At 36.9% G+C, this 22,118-nt stretch overlaps 2 protein-coding genes across 4 annotated transcripts in view; one reads left to right on the top strand and one right to left on the bottom strand.

Moving 5' to 3' along the window:
• LOC124633181 (klaroid protein-like) overlaps positions 1–9,156 on the bottom strand; it is a 35,748-nt gene extending 26,592 nt beyond the window's left edge. Inside the window, exons 1-2 of the mRNA XM_047168329.1 lie at positions 8,582–9,156; positions 6,210–6,396 (exon numbers count right to left, since the gene is read on the bottom strand). Coding sequence (XP_047024285.1) covers positions 6,210–6,396; positions 8,582–8,739 — 345 coding nt within the window. The 5' untranslated portion in view covers positions 8,740–9,156. The remainder of the gene's footprint in view (positions 1–6,209; positions 6,397–8,581) is intronic.
• A 336-nt stretch (positions 9,157–9,492) lies between these two features.
• Positions 9,493–22,118, top strand: part of LOC124632933 (Fanconi anemia group I protein homolog) — a 34,673-nt gene continuing 22,047 nt past the window's right edge. For 2 of the 3 annotated variants that reach the window (XR_006984687.1, XR_006984688.1), the window contains exons 1-9: positions 9,493–9,664; positions 9,762–9,866; positions 10,197–10,369; positions 10,705–10,872; positions 11,093–11,203; positions 11,294–11,424; positions 11,700–11,899; positions 12,302–12,429; positions 12,806–13,020. Coding sequence is in view for 1 of the 3 variants with exons in the window: in XM_047167950.1 (XP_047023906.1) it covers positions 9,566–9,664; positions 9,762–9,866; positions 10,197–10,369; positions 10,705–10,872; positions 11,093–11,203; positions 11,294–11,424; positions 11,700–11,899; positions 12,302–12,429; positions 12,806–13,020 (1,330 nt within the window). In the remaining 2 variants the exon portion in view is untranslated. The remainder of the gene's footprint in view (positions 9,665–9,761; positions 9,867–10,196; positions 10,370–10,704; positions 10,873–11,092; positions 11,204–11,293; positions 11,425–11,699; positions 11,900–12,301; positions 12,430–12,805; positions 13,021–22,118) is intronic. The other variant, XM_047167950.1, reaches the window with a different exon arrangement.

The following is a 22,118-nucleotide window of genomic DNA, read 5'->3' as shown; positions in this document are numbered from 1 at the left end:
AGGGTATTTAAAGCCTATATCAGAATTTCAGCGAGTGTACTAGCAGAAACGTGCAAAGTACTAGCGCTGATCAATAGGGTTGAAGACCAGATTGTTTGTTACATTGCTGAGATAATGATAGGCTTTGATATTCCACTCTCAAATTAAAAACTACATATTACCAAAATTAGTTGAGTTAGCATTCTCTTGCTTACAAGGCACACAAAGTACTTAACTCGTACATAGAACTACAATTTAAACCATTAAATTGGTGACAAAATATGTGGTCGCCATTAAATTGGAGACAAAGTATGTGGTCACCATTAAATGGGTGACAAAGTATGGAGTCACCATTAAATTGGAGACAAAGTATGTGGTCACCATTAAATGGGTGACAAAGTATAGAGTCACCATTAAATTGGAGACAAAGTATGTGGTCGCCATTAAATGGATGACAAAGTATATGGTCATCATCAAATTGGAAACAGTCCATCTAGGTCACCATTCAATTGGGACGATCTTATGTGATTACTTTCCTCGTACGGCTCGTACGGTTTTGAATGAGTGAAAAGCATTGATGAGGTACCCTAATGCCGATCTTTTACCTTGGAACAATGCATTCTGTATCAGTTTTAAGTGAAGTCGAACCAAGCAAGATGAGTGCTCATTATCTGAAGGCACAGCAATATTTCAGACTTGCTTGATTTCACATGGACTGATTGGCGGGATGTCTGCCAAATGGACGGATCATCTCTAGTGTAGATATAATACAGGGCCGGAACAGCGGCTACAAAACCTGAAGTTAAACTTGCCGGCCTGATATCACTGCTACGAATTTGTCTTGTTGACCCTGAAGCAGATGCTGGTATGTTACCGTCTGCAAAGGGACGGATTTTTATTTATGTTTATTTCACAAGGGAAGGGATGTAGTGTCCTGCAGTATCACCGATATCTGTCGTCTCCTTAAATGGAAAGGGAAATGAAATGGAAACGGAACAAAGTAAATCAGTTTGATGGCAGTGTGATCGGTGGACTGATCTGATAGCGTGGTTTTGTTGTGCTGCAGGTGTTTGATAGATCTTTAAGAAATTACCAAAATATTTATGAGTTTGATTGTTGGACTTTTTGAAACAAGGTTAAAATCAAAACAACAAGGGAGAGATGTAGTGTATGCAGGTACATGTGCATCATTGTATAGGTTATGTCATTATTATGACGCCTCGTGCGCATACGTCACTCGGTTATAAATACCGGATCGAGCGGTGGGGAGTCAGTCGTTGTCAGACTGTCGACCTGTGTGGTGGTGCGTTGGCGAGTCGATTAACATAATAAAATGAGCGTACAATACAGCAAGGTTGAGGGTAAGTAACCGCCGAACGAGTGATACGCGGTAAATTCGTCTTTGGTTATCAATGCCATATTGACACAAAGCTGAGTCTCGAAGCTCCTGAAAAGCTGTTGATGGCGATTGTAGAGTCGTTTTGAGAATACAAAAGGTTTAACTTCTAGTCTTAACACTGGGTGATACACAGTAATATTACTGGGTGATACCCAATCAGGGAACCCAAGATTTTTTGCTGTCTGTTTTTACCTACTTGTGATTTGGATTTGGAAATGCAGCTATGTACTCTACACATAATTACAGGCCCATTTCATGGCCCAAGATACAAAAAAATCCATGTAATAAAGAGAAAACTTCATCCAACAAAACCAAAATTACTCTTCATTCAACAACCCAAAATATCGTAATTAACGTCCATCTTGTTAGCATCACTATCCGGTGCAAGGCGTTAACTTAAATGGCTCGTGACATTTCCTTTTAAGCGTTGTCGTCCTGCACGTCTGGTTATCGTATCAATTAAAACTGGGAATGTATCTGGGTGTAACATCGCAGGCCTAAGAGAAGATGACTGCACAGTATGATACAAGGAACCAGATCGCACTGGATCGGGAAGGTAGTAACTTTGCTCTAGGGCAGTGAACTTACTAATTTAAGCAACTTTTACTTGAAAATCATGATCTACTTAGTATTGTTTTGAAATGTATGTCTCGATCCTTGATTGAAGCATGTTGAGGATATCAGATTCTGATTTTAATAACATACTGAGTTCACGAATAAGTCTGAAAACCGGATGAACCAGATTGATTAAATACTATTTGATTTAACTAGAAATCGATTCAGAATAGTATCAGACACCTTTTTCTTAACCCGTCTAAATGATACGTAATTCTTTAAAAAGCTCCCAAAAGTTGTCTCAAAAAGCCGAAGAGTAGAAAAGGACCCGCTAATCGCTATGCATTTGCAATACGTATTTAATTCACGAAGAAAATCGTGTAATCAAGTAAGCCGCTGGAAATGGCAAGTGCATAATCGCATCCGCTACACTCTTAATGTCAGTCTACATAAACTCTGAGGCTGTGATAAGTTATAATTTAATTTCTAACTGCACTTGAAACGGGCAAGCCTTTATAAAGAACTTTAAAAAGACGTCCTCATCCATCAAATCATAAAAATGTGTGATAAGACCCTGTAACATTTTTTCTCGGGTTCAACGACATTTGGAGTCTAAATTAAAATCAACGCCCAAAGAACTAAGCATACTCGTTAAACGTAAAGACAAAAAATCTCCAACAGTCATCGTAATGACATCATTGGTAACAGCAATGTACGCAAAAACTTCGCAAGTACTGAAGACTAGCGTCGGAGGCTACCGAAGCGTGGCATTGTTGTTAGTGCAAGCCGAACTATGATTCACCTAAGGCTTTGACATTGAAGCGCGAAGCTCCTAAATAAGCGTGCTACCCAAACACAATACATGACATAATAAGCCAACCATGTTGAGCAGCGACCTAGATTTTAAAAGGAAAATAGTCAGCATTGAGGAAATCGGATGTTACCGCTGATGCCAATAATAATAAAACACTCTAGAAATATAGGTACTTTTGATCAATTCCAAGTAATGATCAATATCCGCTTCATCAAAGCGGATTCGTCCCGCTCTTCCTGAAGCCCCATATAGACTTCCAAACGGTTTGGTGACCATATTCGTGAGTGCGGAAGTAGACGAATACGATTAGCGGAGGAGTAAATTGAATTAAATTATGAACAGTTATAGTTATAGGCCAACGCAGACACACTGTCCCTCGGCGTACTTTTTAGATCGAGGATATAATATAGAACTTCGTAGAACAAGGAGGACATTATGGAGTTTGTCATTTTGCCCTAAGTTATTGCTATGCGTTCATTACAACAATCCTTTAGTAGTTGTTTTAATTTAAATACAAACAGGAAAACTGCCTCGATTTAATACCATTGTTGGAGTACTCAATGCCTTCTGTTGCAACTTTCAAGTTCGAAATTGATAATTAAATGCAATAAATATTCCGGACAGGACAGGTGAATCGCGAGGAACAAATCGTACGAACAACAAGTGATATGGTGTATTGATTCCGACGGAGTAGGACCAGACAATGCACATGCGCTATAATTTTATAACTAGTACCTACTATGCGTAGGTATAACATACAGAAAAGACCAATGCGCCAAATAGTTTACTACGAACGAGCGACGCAGTCAGATAATGTATGCATGCACTTATGTAAGGCTAATCAGTAACCGACCTTGAACGTCCGAGAAAACATCTTCAACGCACACAGACCTCACTGAACTAAATACATATCGATTGATACACTCAATTGCGTAATTTCACTCACCGAATCACCATAGCAACTTCATAGCACCGCGCCTCCCTCTACCACGATCCTTGAATATTTCTAAATTAAGCACCACATCCAAAACTAGGTCAGGAATCTAAGAATCACCGTTCTGAATGAGTAATTACTATGTTTGCTAAGAAACAAATGCACTGTGCTATCTTCTCGTAGCGACTGTAGGGCGCCAGATGGCTTGAAATAATAATCCCCATACGTGAAGTATGGGCAATTCAAAAATAAACCACGCGGGGGAAGTTTGATTCCAGCTATATTTGGAAGGATAATCGCTATGTTTTCCTGTTTCTAGTGCTTGACTGTGGCAGGACCGGCGGCCAGTGGGCGCATAGCGTTACTAAGCTCAGTCAACAATAAAATACCTCGTCGCGAAATGTAGGTGTTTATCTAACGGTCATATTCATTACATATTTCAAGATCGAATGCTGCAAAATATGAAATGTCAAGCGCAGCGATCTAAGCGATGGCGTTACAAGCCCGCGCTATTTGAAGCAGGACAAATTGTAATTAATAGTTAAGTAGACTTGTGTTATCATTATCACATTGTTCTAGACTTCCGTGACTGCATGTTAATGTGTGGATTCAAGTTTCTTGCCGTAAACTGTGACAATAGAATGGATTACATTCTAAGCAACTAGCGGAACTATGAGAACATTAAACCTAAAGAGCATAAGTTAAGAGAAAGAAGTCGTTCATTAAAGTTGCATGTGGGCGTCTGTTAAGTTCAATTACTTGATTGATATTTATGTTAGGTGCATTACAATTGCCTTTCAATTAAGATAGACGAGTAAAGCGCAGCTGAACGTGATATGAGGTGAACGATCTAAGCACACTGGGATTATCTTAAAAAGCTCAAACAGCGGATAGCGGTGGGTTTAAACGGGATATTTATATGAAGGTTAAAAGCGTTTATTGAATTTTATTGTAAGGTCAACATACGCTAACAGAATTGAATATTTAGGTACTGTTCATTTTATTTCATCGGGACATTAAAACGGGAAGTAAAAACAGAAATTTCTCAGCATTTGCGATCATTTTCGCTCGACATGGCGAAAGACTACAGCCAAATGCCGCTACAGTTCCCATAAATACGTACGCGAGTCCTTGAAACAACAATTACTGGTGTTAGGGCGTGACGCAAACCAACTACTATTCAAATTTTAACGGACATCTGGTTGTACGTTGAATATTTTTTAAGTTTAAATTATTATAAATCAGTATTCTGCGAATTTTATTTAGACGAAGATGTTGGTTGAGTAGTATATTTTTTATCAGGTTTTCTAATTTGCGGGTAAAAGCAGAAAGGGACTTGTATCAGACAGAGAAAATGGCATAACCAACAATTTGTGTCTTAAAGCTAAAAAACGTGTAAATCAATCGAAGAATCCTGGAATTTAAGATTTTCAGACGTCATTTTTACGGTTACGGCCTAAAGTAATTTCGGAACTACAAATACGTCTATACACACACTAGGCCTCGATCTTACGACCGCCATAACCGTAGCCTTGTAACACATTGTTGATCACACTCAATCTTTTAACACTGTTGACTTTAAAACAACATTTAAGTAGATTCGCGCCAACGACGATCTGCATACGGAAACAGATGCCACAAAATGGTAATATGCTAATAGACTGATTGCAATAAAATGCAGACGGCGCGGCTTTGTATAAATGAAAACATGCGCTTTATACATATGTAAAAGCTTAGTATTATGTGAACAAGATGGTAATATTAACACATCGAGATACGATCTAGAACCGGCTTATCTAACGCAACAAATCCGATTTTAAGATTGTGTCAGAAAAACCAGTTTAGATTCTCTCAACTGTGTAAACAAAGGACCGATAGCTGTATGCTTTCTGATATCGTCAACATAAAATGTGTCTACATATTTACTTATACCGCGTATGCGTAGCCCAATAGCTTCCAATATTCAACGGTGACTTACCAACCGGCCATTGTCGATAAACAATAATTCCGGTTGAGAAGTCGCACCTGCGTGGACCACCTTTAAGTTCTCAGCTGCCGTATAGCCATAACATATCGTAAAATTCGTTGGTACGGTAAGAAAATCCTTCGCATTCTTAGGTACCAAGTAGGTACCTATGCTATGTACTTTTGTCCTTGTCGAATATTTTTTACGAATAGATTTTGTCACAGCCATTTTTGAGTATTACATCTGCACCCGACATTATTATTAGGAAATGATCTAATAAGTTTTTTCTAAACATGTTTAATGTTTACGCTTCGTACTCTAAAAGAGGTAACTGGTGACATAGTAGTGCAGGGGCGATTATGACACAAAGTGATCGATGACGAATAGCGCGGTCCCTTTTCACGACTCGTATTCACGGCAGATGCACTACAATATCGATGAATGCAACCTCATTAGAATCGACATTGAGACCAATTGTTTACCTTCTCAACACCACTATGAATGGGGCATTCATTCATTATCTTTGTACATACATATATGCTTTACGTTCTAAGACAATTACCTGCTCTACTTCTTTAGAACGCCCCTTGAGTCGGTCAAGGCTCTCTTCTGAGGAGTAGTCTGAAGTCCTGATGAGGTGAGCTGCGTTCCTGGTGACGCGCCTCGTTTGATGCACTGGTTCTGAAGTATGTTCTTCCTCTTCTGTTATAGTTTCCGATGTCACTTTGATTGTAGGCTGGTTTAGTTGTCTGGTGGAGAAAATGGGAAATCAGTGGAGAATTAAGAAGCATTTATAGCAAAGATTTTAATTATGTCAGGTTTTGGTGTATTAGAAAACAGTCAAGGGAAGATAAGTAATGTACATTGCTGCTGAGTGCATTTTTTTTTTAATTACTTATTCCTATTTCAATAATTTCATAAGTAAATCAACTCTGTTTCTCATCATTTGAACAAGCAGATGTTCCAAGATAAAACCAAGAGGTATTGATATAAACAAATGTTTAATCAACCTTGATTTGGTGTTTTGGCTAGCAAATGCTATTGTACAACAAATCTTTGGCACTTTGCCTATCATGTTAGACAGTAACTAATGTCATTATTAAACAATAATAAGTTTTGGTGCTAATATGACTGAAAACAATGCTGTTTATGGTGCTAAGCGTTAGGATAAATAATTCTTTGTACAAATCTACAATTTCAGTCTTAAAAAAGGAACTATGAGATGTATTTATTTATGTTCTGTCTAGGGGTATTGGGTTGAGGAGATCAGACAGGCAGTTGCTCCTTGTAAAACACTGCTATACAGCCGTATCCGGTTAGACTGAAGCCAACAAAAGGCTAGGCAAATAAAAAAAATATTTATGTTTTACAGTGAGACCAGAAGCTTCAACTTTTTTTTAATGAAAAGTTCTGTTTTTGCAAGCAGATATGGAATCATCAAGAGACATTTTGTAAAGTGTAAATAATATAATACCTCTGCTTATTTGTTGCAGGGCAAGGTCTGTGTTATCAAATGAGTCACTTCCTCTTACCAAGGTTAAAGTAATTCCTTGCACCTTATCAGAGGAAAGTTCGCTCATTACTTTACTAAGTAAATAAATGGCTGCATTTACATTTAACATTATCATATAATGTACGCCTTGTAATTGAAATAAGAAGACTCATTATATCCTAAATTGGTGTGTGTTTATATTAAGATATGTACCTAATAAGATAATGCTGAACATTTGATAGGGAAGACCTACTTTATTAATTAGAATTTAAATTGGATTAATAACTACGTGTATTGGTTTTTAGCTTAGGGAATGAATAGTATGATGGCTGATAGGGAAATGGGCAGAAAGAAGAATATTAGTTTATTCAAAAGTGCATAAAGTAAAGCAAGCCTTGAATTTCTAATTATATTAAATCAAGTGTTTACTATAGAATTATGACTCAGAAAGCAAATATGGTTAGATAATAAAACCAAATATGGTTTACATGCTTTACTAAAATAAAACCATGATCGAGAACTTCCAAGAGTCAATGTTGTTGCATCAAGGTCATTTGACACTATGGTTTCATGACCTCACTATGTTTGTGACATCATGGTAAACAAAACTTGTCCTTTACTGGTACTCTGGCCCTCATAACCTTGAGATCTAATAGTCAAATAAATCTGAGATACAAGTAGGTGGTATGTTTATGATGGGAAACCATAGATTGGTCAAACCTCGTTGTTGTTTTGGATTATGGAATGATGAGGTTTATAAGTTTGCTTATGGTTTGAACACGATTTTGAAATTGGAACCTGAGTATTCATAGATTACATTCTCTAATATCCTGGATTAATTTGATGCTTGTCTTCTAAAAGAAAGCTCTTGTACGAGCATGCAGATTATTAGCTGAGATAAAAGAAGCATGCAGACACAACAAATAAACACACCATGATTATGGAAATTTTGTTTGAAAACTAAAAAAAATAATAACCTTACTTACGCAGAATTGATAAGCCAGCAATATGAGTTACATTTTCATGTCTTTAATTTTATGTACATGAATTATTTAGATAAGAATCTTAATTGTTAGTACACTTCATAGTAATTATTCAAAAAAAGTTAAGCACATGGTATTTGCATGCTAAATTATTCCAAATTCTTTAAACACAACATTGAACTATGCTCTTCTAATCTAAATAAATAAATACATTTATACAACTAGTTTGGCAATCAATTTAGTATCATAATCGTTGACAGGTGTGATAAATATTTATCTATCATAATCTTTTACTTGAAATACTTCACTTATGTATAAGATAAAAATGAAATGAAATGTACTGTGAAAATAGAATTTAGTATGCTTTTTTCAGGCATGTATCAGAAAATATCTTGGCCCGAGAGGATTTTATGATGCATGCCTAGGCCGTAAATTAGACGGAAGAGGAAGCATACTAACTTGACTGGGGTGCTTCTCTTCACAGGGGTTTTGCGTCCAGATTTCTGATGGGTGTGTTCCTCACCCTCCACGCAGTTCTCGCGGTCGCAGCTCGACCGCAGGAAGGGTGTCTTCGAGCGAGACCTTGACCTCAATCCGCTAACTGTCGGGTTCTCCATGTTTTAGTCACTGATTCTGAATTGCTGTTATCACTATCTTTACACCATCTTCACACCTCGCTCCTGACGAACCAAGGTTGATGATCTCACCAAATTCCACCGTATATTCAAATTACTTCACCGAATTTTTAATACACCGATATTGCACAAGGAAATCTATTTCTGTGGCTTCATGCGATGCCGCCAAAAGTAACGTAACAAACGTCTCGGTGACTTTCTGTTACACTACGTGTGGATGCTCGATTTTAAACGTCGGTATGATACTTTGTAGGCTTGCTGTGTAACAATGTACACATAAAAAATGCGCGTACGATAAATTGTACACAAACTCAAACGTGCGCGATAAATGAAATTCGTGAATTTCGTAACTTCTCAATCGCTAAACATAAACTGATGACGTCATCAAAAAGACGTTAAGTGACATTGCCATTCGAAATATTGCAGTCGTGAGTTGCAATTAAAAGAGAAGTATATACGTTTATTCTTCAAATTATTTGAACATAAAAAGAAGATTTGGTCCTAAAGCTGATTAAGAATTATTTTGATTTACCTAATTCGATTAAACAAAAATGTTCTTCACAAACTTCTTATTTATAGTGTGAATCCATCACAAAATGCTTAAGATGTATAAACTTCTTCTGGAAAGATTGGGCTGGAATGTTTTAGGTGTTGCCATTAAAATGAGCATAAAACAAAATGGTAGAAATTTCAAATGTATAGTTTTCTCAAGTTTTCTTAGTAGGAAGAGCTGGAAGTGTCATATTGTCAATCGTGTTTTGTAATTTTGATTTGTTTTGGCGGGCGTTCACAAAAGTAAAGATTTGCTATGGATCCAAGCAAAGTATTTGCGAAAATAAAAGAGCTTGGACATGTAAATGCCAAACGCGAAGAGCTACGTGAATACTGCCAACTTAAAATCGAACAGGTAAACGGTTAAATTAAAACACACACAGGTTTTGTTTGTTTACTAAAAGTATCCAGTACATATTCATATTTCTGATTGATTTATATTGTTATTGCAGATATTAAAGTTTCTGCCTCGACGTATTGTAAGCAGTGATGGCGGGGATCTTCTCAATTGTATATTCAATGGATTTCCAGATACTGCTTGCAAAAACAAAGTTAAGGTAAAGTTAAGTTGTTGATGAGTTAACAAGTCTCGACTTGTTACTCAAATGGTTATAAATAATAAATACGCTATATATTTTATACTCTTTGGGTGGGTTGTAGTATGATAGTGAATATGTGAATAGTTATAACCTACCCATATAAATGATGTTAATTAACAAAATTCAAATAATCACTTAGTACACTTTTCAAAATTTGTCTCATTGATTCCAATTAGAAAAATTAAAAATTGCCTAGTTTTAATTATCCAAACAAGTTTTAGGGTCAGTGGGTCGTCTAGGTTTTTTATTAGGATATCTTTGTTAGAAAGATCTTCAAATTATTTCCAGGTTGTTGACATAGTACTCCAGACCATGAGAAAGGAGTCCACATCACTCACTCATTGCGGAGATGTTACAAGCCGACTTTGCCTGGAGCTACCGAGGTTGCCCGTAGATGATCTAGTGAGATGGTCCAGTGACTGTGTGCAGTCTATTGTCAATGATAGTGATGTTAATATGATGTGAGTTTGATTACTTAATTTTTAATTAACTTCTGCCCAAGGTTTCACTTATATCCTAAGAATACTAGTTCCTGTACACCGGATAGTCATTAAAAGGATCCTCTGTTAATAGGGACTAACCAGGGGGACCAGGAGCTACCTCCCATGCATATAAAATGATAATACATATTACTTTCATTAAATTTGGCTTTGGCTCTATGTTCGCCTTCCAAAAATCCAAGACCTGTAGCCCCATATGCAAGGCATGATAATAGAATAGTAATAGAACCTCTATAGTGTATAAAAAATATTTATAGTAATGAAAACAATCCTCATACAAATATTTCTGCTTCCAGTTGGCGAGATGTCCTACCAGAATGCATCAACGCCATATGCTCGTATGACATGATAAAGCACTGCGGGTCAGAGCTAACTACCACAGAGTATAAAGAGCAGTGCATCCACACTCTATGCCAGTGTCGCTGGACTGAGCGCCAGCTTGTGCAACTGGCTGCTATGTTCAAGTTAGTATGAGGCTTCTAATTTCAAAAAAACATATTACACCAGCCACTAGTGATGAAGTTTTACTTTTTTTTTATATTTGTTTATGATATTGGCATTAAGAATGCATAAAAAGTATTAATAAGTTCTATCCTATTGATGTTAGATGGTGATGTGTAATTTGCCCTGAAGTATTTATTATTTAATCATGAACTTGTAGTAAAATGTATAATGGTCTTCCAGGGATATGCAGCTATCGCGCAATGACCACAAGCAGGTCGTGAATAAGATATGTTCTTATATCATAGACATACCGCCAGACACCCTGCCTCCTCTAGTTCATCAGTTACTCAAGTAAGTATATTTATAATCCCCCTATGAGTACCAATATAATATGGCTTTCTCTGTGAGGCAGTTTTGCCAAGTGATAAATATTATTTGCAGACTGTGCAAGACGTACCACTTGGAGCTGGTGCTGTCACACCTGAGCCACTACTTCAGCGTGCGGCTGTACAGCAAGCTGGAGCCGCCGCCGCAGGACTCCGAGTCCACCACCATCGATATTGATGACATTGGTGAGTGGTGCCAGTATGTATGTGACAGACAGACATACACTTGGAGCTGGTGCTGTCACACCTGAGCCACTACTATGTACCCTTATGTGCTCCCTTATAAAACTTATGTACTCCTTAGAAAGAATCCTATGTACTCCTTCCTGCTATCTACTCCTTCCTCCTATCTACTCCGATGCACTGCTTTATGCAAGATGTACATGTAGTACTCCATATGTACTAGCCCAACGTACCTGAATTGTGAATCACTGAATGTAACCATATAACCTGTTCCCCAGTGCCCCACAGTTCAGCAGAACTGAGCCGCTGTCTATCCACCTGCATCTACCACATATCGCAAGGTGCTGCCGACCCCGAGCTGGTCCGCAAGCATATCAGGCTGTGGCCGAAGACACAACTGCTGAGGGCTCCATTCATCATAGACCTGGCGTTAGCTATGTCTGATAAGGGTGCTGATTTTAGATCTGTTTGTTTGGATGTAAGTTTAATTTTTTATTTAAATTATATGAACTGCCATTTTTTTTACTGTAGTAGTTGATTTTGCTGTTGCCAAAAAAGAAATGAATTATATAAATATTTACATGTTCAGGGCTTTATTAAATTTATTTGTTTGTTAACTACACTAACAAACACATATAAATAAAAAAAGTTTGTGACTGTCTTATTTTATTGCGTCTTAACTCTGCTTACTTAACGAGTTTTGATGAAACTTGGCAGTAATAATCATATGGACTAATTTTAATTCGAGTGAGAAAATTCCCAGGAAGCGGTTAAAACCACGGGTAGGAGCTAGTTAATTCATAAATTACATCATTCTTTTGTTCATTAATTTGTTAATTCCTACATCTGATCGTTTTCCTTACACAAACAAATACCCCAGGTAATAAGAACAACGCTAGAACATCGCGCGATGGATGACCTGAGAGCGAAGGAGAGCGCGTGGGTCCGCGCCGTCACGCCGCCCGACGTCGACGTCGTCAGTGTACTCAAACTTATCACTACTGAGAGGTTATAGCTTTTATTTATTTAATAGTTCATGTACACCTGACATATACAGAACACTGACCAGAAGAAAAATGGAACAAATATGTAGTGCAAAGGCACAGCTTATTTCATAAGAAATGTCTTCCAGCAGGCCTGTTACGGCAGAGTTATCATCATCATCTACTTAGCCTTTTCCTAACTATGTTGGCTTTGAATGCAGCTGAATACCAAATAAATTTAACATGGATGCCTTGAGACTGCTATGAGAAAGATTGCGGATTAAGGGTAGGTAAGATACATACAACTGAGTTTAGCCACATTTGACCAGTATTTTCAATCTAAACTTAGGTGTAGCCGCACTTCAGGCAACATCCGTAACATATTATTCTTCTTGTTACAGTGCCAACCACAGACAGCTAACCGTAGTTGGTCTCATCAACCTTGCGTTCCTCCTTCTCTCCGTCTCCCGTCTCAAGCCTGTCGCCCAAACGTGCTGGTCACACGGCAAGCTGATCCTGGTGCGGCTCAGCAAGGCACAGCCGGAGACAGCGGGCCACATACTGAGCCAGCTGGCCGACAAGCTGTGCAGCGATACTACGCAGCGCCAGTATGCAGGTATGCTGATACTGTGCGGCTCAGCAAGGCACAGCCATGAGGAAGTCTAGAGTCTGAAAAAAGTCATAGGAGCTTTTTTTTTATTTGTGTCAACATGTATGTAACTTCGTTTTTTTTAAAAAAAAAACTCTAATTTATGGCAACTTTTTTTTATTTTTAAATAGTGTATAGATTGAAATTAACGAAAATTAAGTTGGAACGCCAAAAATATAGCTAGAATAATAAATATCCGAATACATAAAGGAAAAAGCTATGTGATCCCTTCCAGAATGTGACTCTATTGAGCTAAAAACTACACAAAATATTATTAATATTTTTATTACTAATTAAAGAAAATAATCTTGTCAAAAGGAAAAAACACAAAACACGACAATTCTTTGAACGTTTTATAACAAAAATCAAACTTCAATTTCAATTATGTGACTTTTGATCCACATCGGATATTAATTTTTAAAATATTAAGCTATAATAAAAATATATTTCTGCAGTGATCCCTAGTTATAAATCAAAATTAAATTCCTGTCCATCGAGCGAAAACAGAACAAAACAGTATTTTATAAAGAATTTTAAATATTTTTTTGTTTAAAATAGAAAACAGGGACAGTCACGCAACTGAACGCCTGAAAAGGATAAAGCTTCATCTACATGGACGCTATTGTTATAATTATGTAATATTCCAGATCAACATTTAATAATAATCAAGAAATACTATATAATGGTGTCTACACACCAAAGCCGCTGATGCCGGCGGCACAGCCCGGCGGCCCAAGCCGCCGGCCGTATTTTGTTCAATCATGCCGCATGATTGTACAAAATACGGCCGGCGGGTTGGGCCGCCGGGCTGTGCCGCCGGCATCTGCGGCTTTGGTGTGTAGACACCTTAATACTATATCTTTTCAATAATGGAACAAATAATAACAAAAAAATATTGTACCTAGTTTACATAAAGATTGTAAACATGAATAAAATAAAATGATCCCCACAGAAAACTATTATTCTGAATTTCTGAAACAACATCACTGTTTCCATGTAAACTTAACTTTATAGGATCAGTCATGTTGTGACTTTGAGCTCAGCCCGTATGTGACCATAGATTTGGTCACAAAACGGAAGTCACATTTTCATACTTGCCGATTAAAAAAAATATAAATAATTATTTGTGGTTCTTTTCCATTTGATTTCATTTTAAACAGTAACTTAAAGAAATGGCGGTTTCTAGAAATAAACAGCTATCCTAATATTTGGTTACGCTGTAGTAAAATTCAAACACATATCTGAACATAAATTCCGTTCTTGTACGGAGCCAGCAACAAAACGTCTACGTTCCTCAAAGTCCTTTTGACTTTAATAGTAAAGTAAAGTAAAACGCAGTAGTATGTTTAAGTAGTGCCTTTTTCAAATTATTAGGATCCAAAAATTGTGGCTTAAAGTACTATAAAATGCGGTCACAATACTGAATGTTCAGGGTGGATCAAAATTTCATCATCGTAATTTTATACGTTTTTTATGTAAATAAGCCAGAATATTACAAATGAATTGATGAATATTATTAAATGATGACATTTAGACACTAAACTCCTTAAAAAAAGTATATCGTCCGTAGAAAAATCGCTAAATATTCTTGATCCAATCATACAAATTCAGCTGGGGACAAGCAAAAAAAGCCGACTCCTGTTTATTTAAATGCTGTTAAAACAAAATAATGGATAATTAAAACATAAATTAATATAATTAAATTAAAATTAAATGTATTTTCTTTGGTCCACTATCTTTAAAAACTCAAATAGTTAATGGGTTTAAGAATAAAATTAGGTCAAATCCTAGGGACAAGCAAAAAACGGACTTTACACAAATAAAAAAAAAAGCTCATAGGCTACTTTTTATCCAGCTGCAGGACGTTGCTTCCTCAGGACGCGGGTGTAACCGCGGAGAACTGTCGACTCAATATCGAGGTAGGTACACATCACACAATTTAGGCACATTTTTGTTTCTTGATATGTGTTAAGGGAACTGTTATACCCTTCCAATGCACCCCTTCTGGCTGACCCAACAGCTTATGCTGCAATCCCATCAGAATGCTGACACATTACTCCTCATGCATCCATCCCACTCATCCTCAGTCGTCTTCAAGCCTCCATCCCGTGCACTTGCCTATTGCACTCGCGATAATATTGTAATAATTGAAATAAATTGTGTTGGTGTAATTTCAGTAAAAGTGTTTCCTTTTTTTAAAAAGAGTTTCCTAGACCGGTTTCTAACATTGGTGGCAGCGGTGGGATTGAAAATTCCCGGTTCCCTCCGTAAATCAATAAAATCTAGTGCAGTGAGTGCAGTGAATGCATAAGTTCCACGAAGCGACTCGCATCATCCAGGTGTATACCGTACACCATACCGGTGAACCTCATAACCGGTCCACTGTGCAGTAAGTGGCAAAGAGCAGGGACGCAAGTAGCGTCTCCCGTCTCCAGATCCAGCACCGACCCGGTACAAGGTCAACCCCGGTTCCAGTATCCAGAACTCCAGTTCCAGTTCCCGCATAAATATGAAAAACACATGTTTAGTGCTCCTGTGAGTTTTGTGATAATTTCTTATAATATTTACAAGTGCTTAAACCAAAGTTCCATCAAACTTTCTTGGGACGGCTTATCTCATAACCGCAACATTGTAACAAGATTACAAAGTATTCCGTCTAGACATTGATTCGACGCAGTTCCAGTGCACAGCGATAAGAACAGTTCTACGAAATATTTCGCCGTGTAAACTTTTAAGCTATACTAATTTTATTTCCAGGGTTTGCTTGTTACAATTATATGTTTGTATTATTTTAATTAATATGTCTCAAAGTTCCAAGAACGTCAAGGAAGAGCCAAAGGAAGGCTTAACCTTAAACGTTATCCTAAAATTCATAAAACCTTTTGATGGTAGCCGAGAAAAACTTAACGCTTTTATAAATAATTGCGATAATGCGATTTCATTATCCGCCCCTAATCAACAAGACATCGTATTCAAATATATCATCAGCCAGCTAGACGGTAAAGCCGAAATAGCATGCTCAATAAAAGAGTTCGAAACTTGGCCCTCACTTAGGGATTTCCTGCAAAACCAATTCGGAGAGCGAAAACACTACGCTCATCTTTTAATAGAACTTCAAGATTGTAGACAGGGCGCACAAGAAAATGTTAGCCAATTTTCACTTAGGGTTGAAACATGCCTATCCCAACTTCTGACAGAAATCGCGGTTACCAATCACAAGAAAAGTGAAATTGCTGGTAGAGTAGCGGCTATGGAGGATCTAGCTCTTCACACTTTCACTATGGGCCTCACTCCTCGTATCGCGAATATAGTCAGATGCAGAGACCCTAAGAATCTTAACGATGCCATCAATTGTGCTCTTTCAGAAGAAAAGTTACAACAATACTCATATAAACAGAGTACGGTCGCGAAAACTTCACGTAATAATGATATAAACGCTAAACCTAATAGAACTAGTAACTTTTATAATAATAATCAAACTCAAAAACCTTATTCCAGTCAAGCAGCTTCAAAAGATCCGTTCTGCCGATATTGCAAAAAGGCAGGCCATCTTTTAGAAAATTGCAGACTCCGCGAGTATAACAACAAAAAATTCAATGTAAATAAACCATCTAATTCTAACACTCAACCAGGCACGTCCTTCAAACCACAAATTAACACCTTAACTGAAACTGAAGGATATGATACTGTCGATAATTATGATTTAAACTAAATAATGTCCCGAATAGGTGTCGCACGGGACAAACCATGATAGACGACACCAATATCGACACGATGACCCATGGACATGGTAATGATAAGCCCAAAACTCGAGGTCATTCAATTAGAATCAAACAACAGGGTAACCAGCCCCAAATCGTAGATTCTAATAAATTCCTAAAGTCATCTAGAATCAAGCAACAGGGTAACCAGCCCCAAATCGTAGATTCTGATGAATCCTTAAAATCACCTAGAATCAAGCAACAGGGTAACCAGCCCCAAATCGTAGATTCTGTCCGTAATCCTGAAAATAAAGAAAACATTAATAAAACCATATATGAATTCACACAAAACATTTCAAATAAATACTTACCTTACATACAAGTTAAATCCCCTGTGTCTTCTAAAGATCTTTTGCTCCTCGTTGATACCGGTGCATCTATAAGTATTATAAAAACATCAGTTATCAATCATATGCCTGTAATCAATGAATCAATCAAGTTTAAGATCAAAGGCATAGATTCAACCACCGATAGTCCTTTAAGCACATTAGGACAAATTCCTATAACCATGAGTACCCATAATGAAGACCACAGTGACTGTAAATACTTGACTCACATATTCAACTTAATAGATCACTTAACCATACCCTATGATGGCATTATCGGCAACGATTTATTTAATTCCAAGAATGGCCAAGTTAATTATGAAGAAAGCATGTTATATTTAAAAGACATTCAATTTCAAATGTATTTTAATGAACCTGTCTATACAATAGCAGCGCGTAGCGAAGCTATCATAGAATGTACAGTCGCAAATCCAGAAATTGGAGAGGGATTAGTAATCAACCAACATATATCTAAAAACCTGCTAATAGCCAACTGTGTAGTTAAAGTAAAGAAAAACCACCGTGTTAATATTTCAATTTTAAACACCTTAGAAGAACCCGTAAAAATCAATTCTGACCTTCGATTGCATTTAGAGCCTTTCCAGTTACAAGCTTCAAAATTTATAGGAATCACAGCCGAATCACACACTTTTGAACGTACAGAAGAAGTTCTAAAGGAACTTCGCGTATCCCACCTTAATGCAGAAGAAACCGAGGCACTATACTCAGTCTGTTCCCAATTCTCTGACATCTTCCACTTACCTGATGATAACCTGACCTCAACCGACGCAATAGAACATAAAATTAAAACAACGTCGGATGAACCAATTCATGTAAAAACATATCGATTCCCTGAATGTCATAAAAAGGAAGTTGACTCCCAAATCGATAAAATGTTACGCCAAGGTATCATAAAACCTTCTATGTCTCCATGGTCTTCACCAATTTGGGTGGTACCAAAAAAACTCGACGCATCCGGTCAAAAGAAATGGCGTGTGGTAATCGACTACCGCAAGCTCAATGATATAACCATCGGTGACTCCTATCCTATCCCAAATATAGCAGACATACTAGATCAGCTGGGCAAAAGTAAATACTTTAGCACGCTAGATCTAGCATCCGGATTCCATCAAATTAATATGTCTGCTGATGACGCTCCAAAAACAGCATTTTCTGTCCCAACAGGACATTACGAGTTCACACGTATGCCATTCGGACTCAAAAATGCTCCGTCAACCTTTCAGAGGTTAATGAATTCAGCCTTATCTGGGCTCCAAGGTATTCAATGTTTTGTTTACCTCGACGATATTGTTATATACTCCTACGACCTTGCCTCTCACATTAATAACTTAACAAACGTTTTTGACAGACTGCGCCAATTTAAACTTAAATTACAACCCGACAAGTGCGAGTTCCTAAGAAAGGAAGTTTCATACCTAGGCCATGTCATCACTGACAAAGGTGTGAAACCAAATCCTGCAAAAATAAGTGTGATACTGGATTTCCCCGTACCAAAAGTTCCCAAGGACATTAAGTCATTCCTTGGACTTGTTTCTTATTATCGCAGATTTATTCCAGACTTGTCTAGTATTGCGAAACCTTTAACAAATCTATTAAAAAAGAATGTAGAGTTTGTATGGTCAAATGAACATCAGTTAGCATTTGAAACCCTAAAAAACAAACTCACAACAGCACCACTATTGACATATCCTGACTTCTCACGACCATTCGTTTTAACTTGCGATGCATCTAATTATGCTATTAGCTCCATCCTTTCTCAAGGCGAATTAGGGAAAGATAAACCTATCGCCTACGCATCTCGTACACTTAATAAAAGTGAGTGTAACTACAGCACAACGGAAAAAGAATTACTTGCGATTCTTTTCGGTTGCAAGACATTCCGCCCATATTTATATGGTAGGAAATTCCTGATTGTTACCGACCATCGCCCTTTGCGTTGGCTATTTAATCACTCTGATCCCAGTAGTAAACTCCAAAGATGGAGATTAAAATTGGAGGAATATGAGTATGAAATTGTCTATCAGAAAGGAAAATTAAATAATGCTGCTGATGCGTTATCGCGTTACCCTCCACTTAAATCTGTTAATGCCATAGATCCTATTCCTAGCACTTCAAGGCAAAATGTTAACTCACCTGATTCCGACAAGTCAATAAATTCAGATGATTTAATCCAACTCGAAGATCTCATAGATCCACTTGCTCCACCTGCTAGCTTACCAGAATTAGGTAATCTTGATGACCTCGATAATTCAACTAACCAAAACACACCATCATCAAATCCAACAATACCAATCGACGGCTCAAATTCAAGAAGTCCAAATATCCTAGATGGTAACTACTCAGATTTCCTTAAAACTACCTCAAAAGACTTCAGTTCTAATGCAACTATCATAGAACATAACGAAAGTTTATCTAAAACCGATAAAAAATATATTGTCATCCCTACATCCATAGATATGGATGAATCCGTCCCGTATGTTCAAGAAGTTATATCTAATATTCCTAATTTGAGTGAATTTTCCCTATTAGAAAGAACCCTATTCACTTTTCTCAAATACGAATCCGAAAACAAAACGTATTATTTCCTCTTTACTAAAGTCAATCATTTTGATACCTGCACTTATGAAGATATTTACAAAACTCTCAAATCCATAAGAAATGAGCTAATAGTTAGTCTTGCAGATCAAAACAATCCCGAGATAGCCATCTCAGACTTTAGCAACCCCTTTGATTGTCATCAATACCTAAAAGTTTACAATATAATATTATATTTATTTCACAATTCGAAAATAAATGTACATATTTACAAAAATTCCATCATTTATCCGTCATTAAGTGAAATCCCTAAAATCATGAAAGAAAATCATGACATGCCCATCGCCGGTCATTTAGGTTCCGCTAGAATGCTAAAACGTATTCAAGAAAAGTATTACTGGAAAAATATGCGATCAGACATAGAAAACTATGTGAAAAAATGTCCGCAATGTCAAACTAACAAAGCCCTTAGGAAAGTTAATCGTGCTCCCATGCAGATTACATCTCTTTCCACTCGTCCTTTTGAACGCGTAGCATTAGATATTGTAGGTCCTCTACCGGAAGCCGGTAACGATAGGTTTAAGTTTATCTTAACACTTCAAGATGACCTTACCAAGTTTTCAACCGCTTATCCAATCACCAACACTACGGCTGAAGAGTCATGTGAATGTCTAGTCCATTTTATCACGCTATTTGGAATACCCAAAACAATTTTAACGGACCAAGGGACTAACTTCACAGCAGAACTGTTTAAACAAACCTGCAGACTGTTAAAAATCAAACAGTTGTGGAGTACCCCTTATCATCCTCAGACCCAAGGCGCTCTTGAAAGGAGTCATTCCACCTTAAAAGAATATTTAAAATCCTATGTAAACGAAGAACAAAATAATTGGCACCGCTTTGTATATACAGCTATGCTTGCCTATAACTCCGCTATCCATTCGACTACTCATTTCTCCCCTTACGAACTCGTGTTCGGAAATAAACCATACATACCAGACTCTGTCTATGAAGAAGCTGCAAGCGTAACTTACCCTGATTATGTCCGTGTGCTACAAAACAGACTCAAATACAGCCGAGCTAAAGCTATAGAACACATACAAAAATCTAAAGAAAGTTCAAAAAACTATTACGACACTCGTTCAAGGCCAATCAAATATAAGGTCGGCGACCTTGTTTATCTGAAAAATCATCTACGGCTTCGAAAAGCTCTTTCACCAATATGGAAAGGCCCGTACAAAATAGTAAAAATACACGGAAATAACACCGCGTCACTCCTAATAAATAGGCGTCATGTCAAACACCATTTTGATGAAATGAAATTGCATACTAGCAACAGCGTATAATATACTATACTATATAATCTAATAACTTACAATCACCTTCCATTCCAGAATTGGTTACATTTACCCGTCCCTGGCATCAAACAGACAAAATTATATCCAACCAGCATCTGACAACGCAGGCATATACTTTGATCCTATTGGTTCTCTAAAAACCACTGATGATACATTAGATATTATTATTCCAATAGATATATCTTTTATCCAACCACATCTAGATAACATAAGAGACGTTCTAGGAACTTCAAAATATCTATGTAAACAAAGTAATGCATATTATGAAAGCGAATGTCATTATCTGTTTCAACCATTGTCATCCCGTTATTATGATATAGTAAGAGATTTCGATTCTATATCTCACCTCATGTCCAAATCTAATAAAAGATCAGCTTGGTTTGCTGGAATCGGTTCTGTTATTAAACAACTGTTTGGTAATATGGATGAAGAAGACGCTATAAAATACAGCGATGCCATTAAAACCTTAGAAAATGATCAAACTAAGTTAGCAACTTTGATGAAAGATAGTATATTAGTTACAAAATCTACATTAACGTCTCTGAAAGAAATAATTGACCAAATTAGTTCAAATGAAGCCAGTTTAAACCATGCTATCGATACCTTAAACCAGGATATAATTAACATCACTTTAGCAACAGATAAGCTATTAATGAGATCTAAGATATCAGGATTATCAGATATTTTGGAAAGTACTATGTTAACATTATCATTTAAATTAGAAGATATTATTAGTGCTATTATGTTTAGTAAGTCTAATATATTATACCCATCTATTATTACTCCTAAACAACTCTTTGCAGATCTTGTTGATAATTATAGATTTCTACCTAGTTCTAAGCAATTACCTGTACCCTTAATCTTAGATAACATCCACATCATAGAAAACATATCTGATGTATCCAGCTATTATACAAATAACAAAATAATATTTGTATTACAAATACCTTTAGTGAACGTAAAGGAATTTGATCTATATAACACTATACCTTACCCTATTGAGCTTAATGATGTAAATAGCACACTATACTCAACGATAATACCATCCACGAAATATATAGGTA

This window comes from Helicoverpa zea, chromosome 9, assembly GCF_022581195.2.
Source record: "Helicoverpa zea isolate HzStark_Cry1AcR chromosome 9, ilHelZeax1.1, whole genome shotgun sequence".
Taxonomy (NCBI): domain Eukaryota; kingdom Metazoa; phylum Arthropoda; class Insecta; order Lepidoptera; family Noctuidae; genus Helicoverpa; species Helicoverpa zea.
This window is presented reverse-complemented; position numbering and strand designations above follow the sequence as displayed.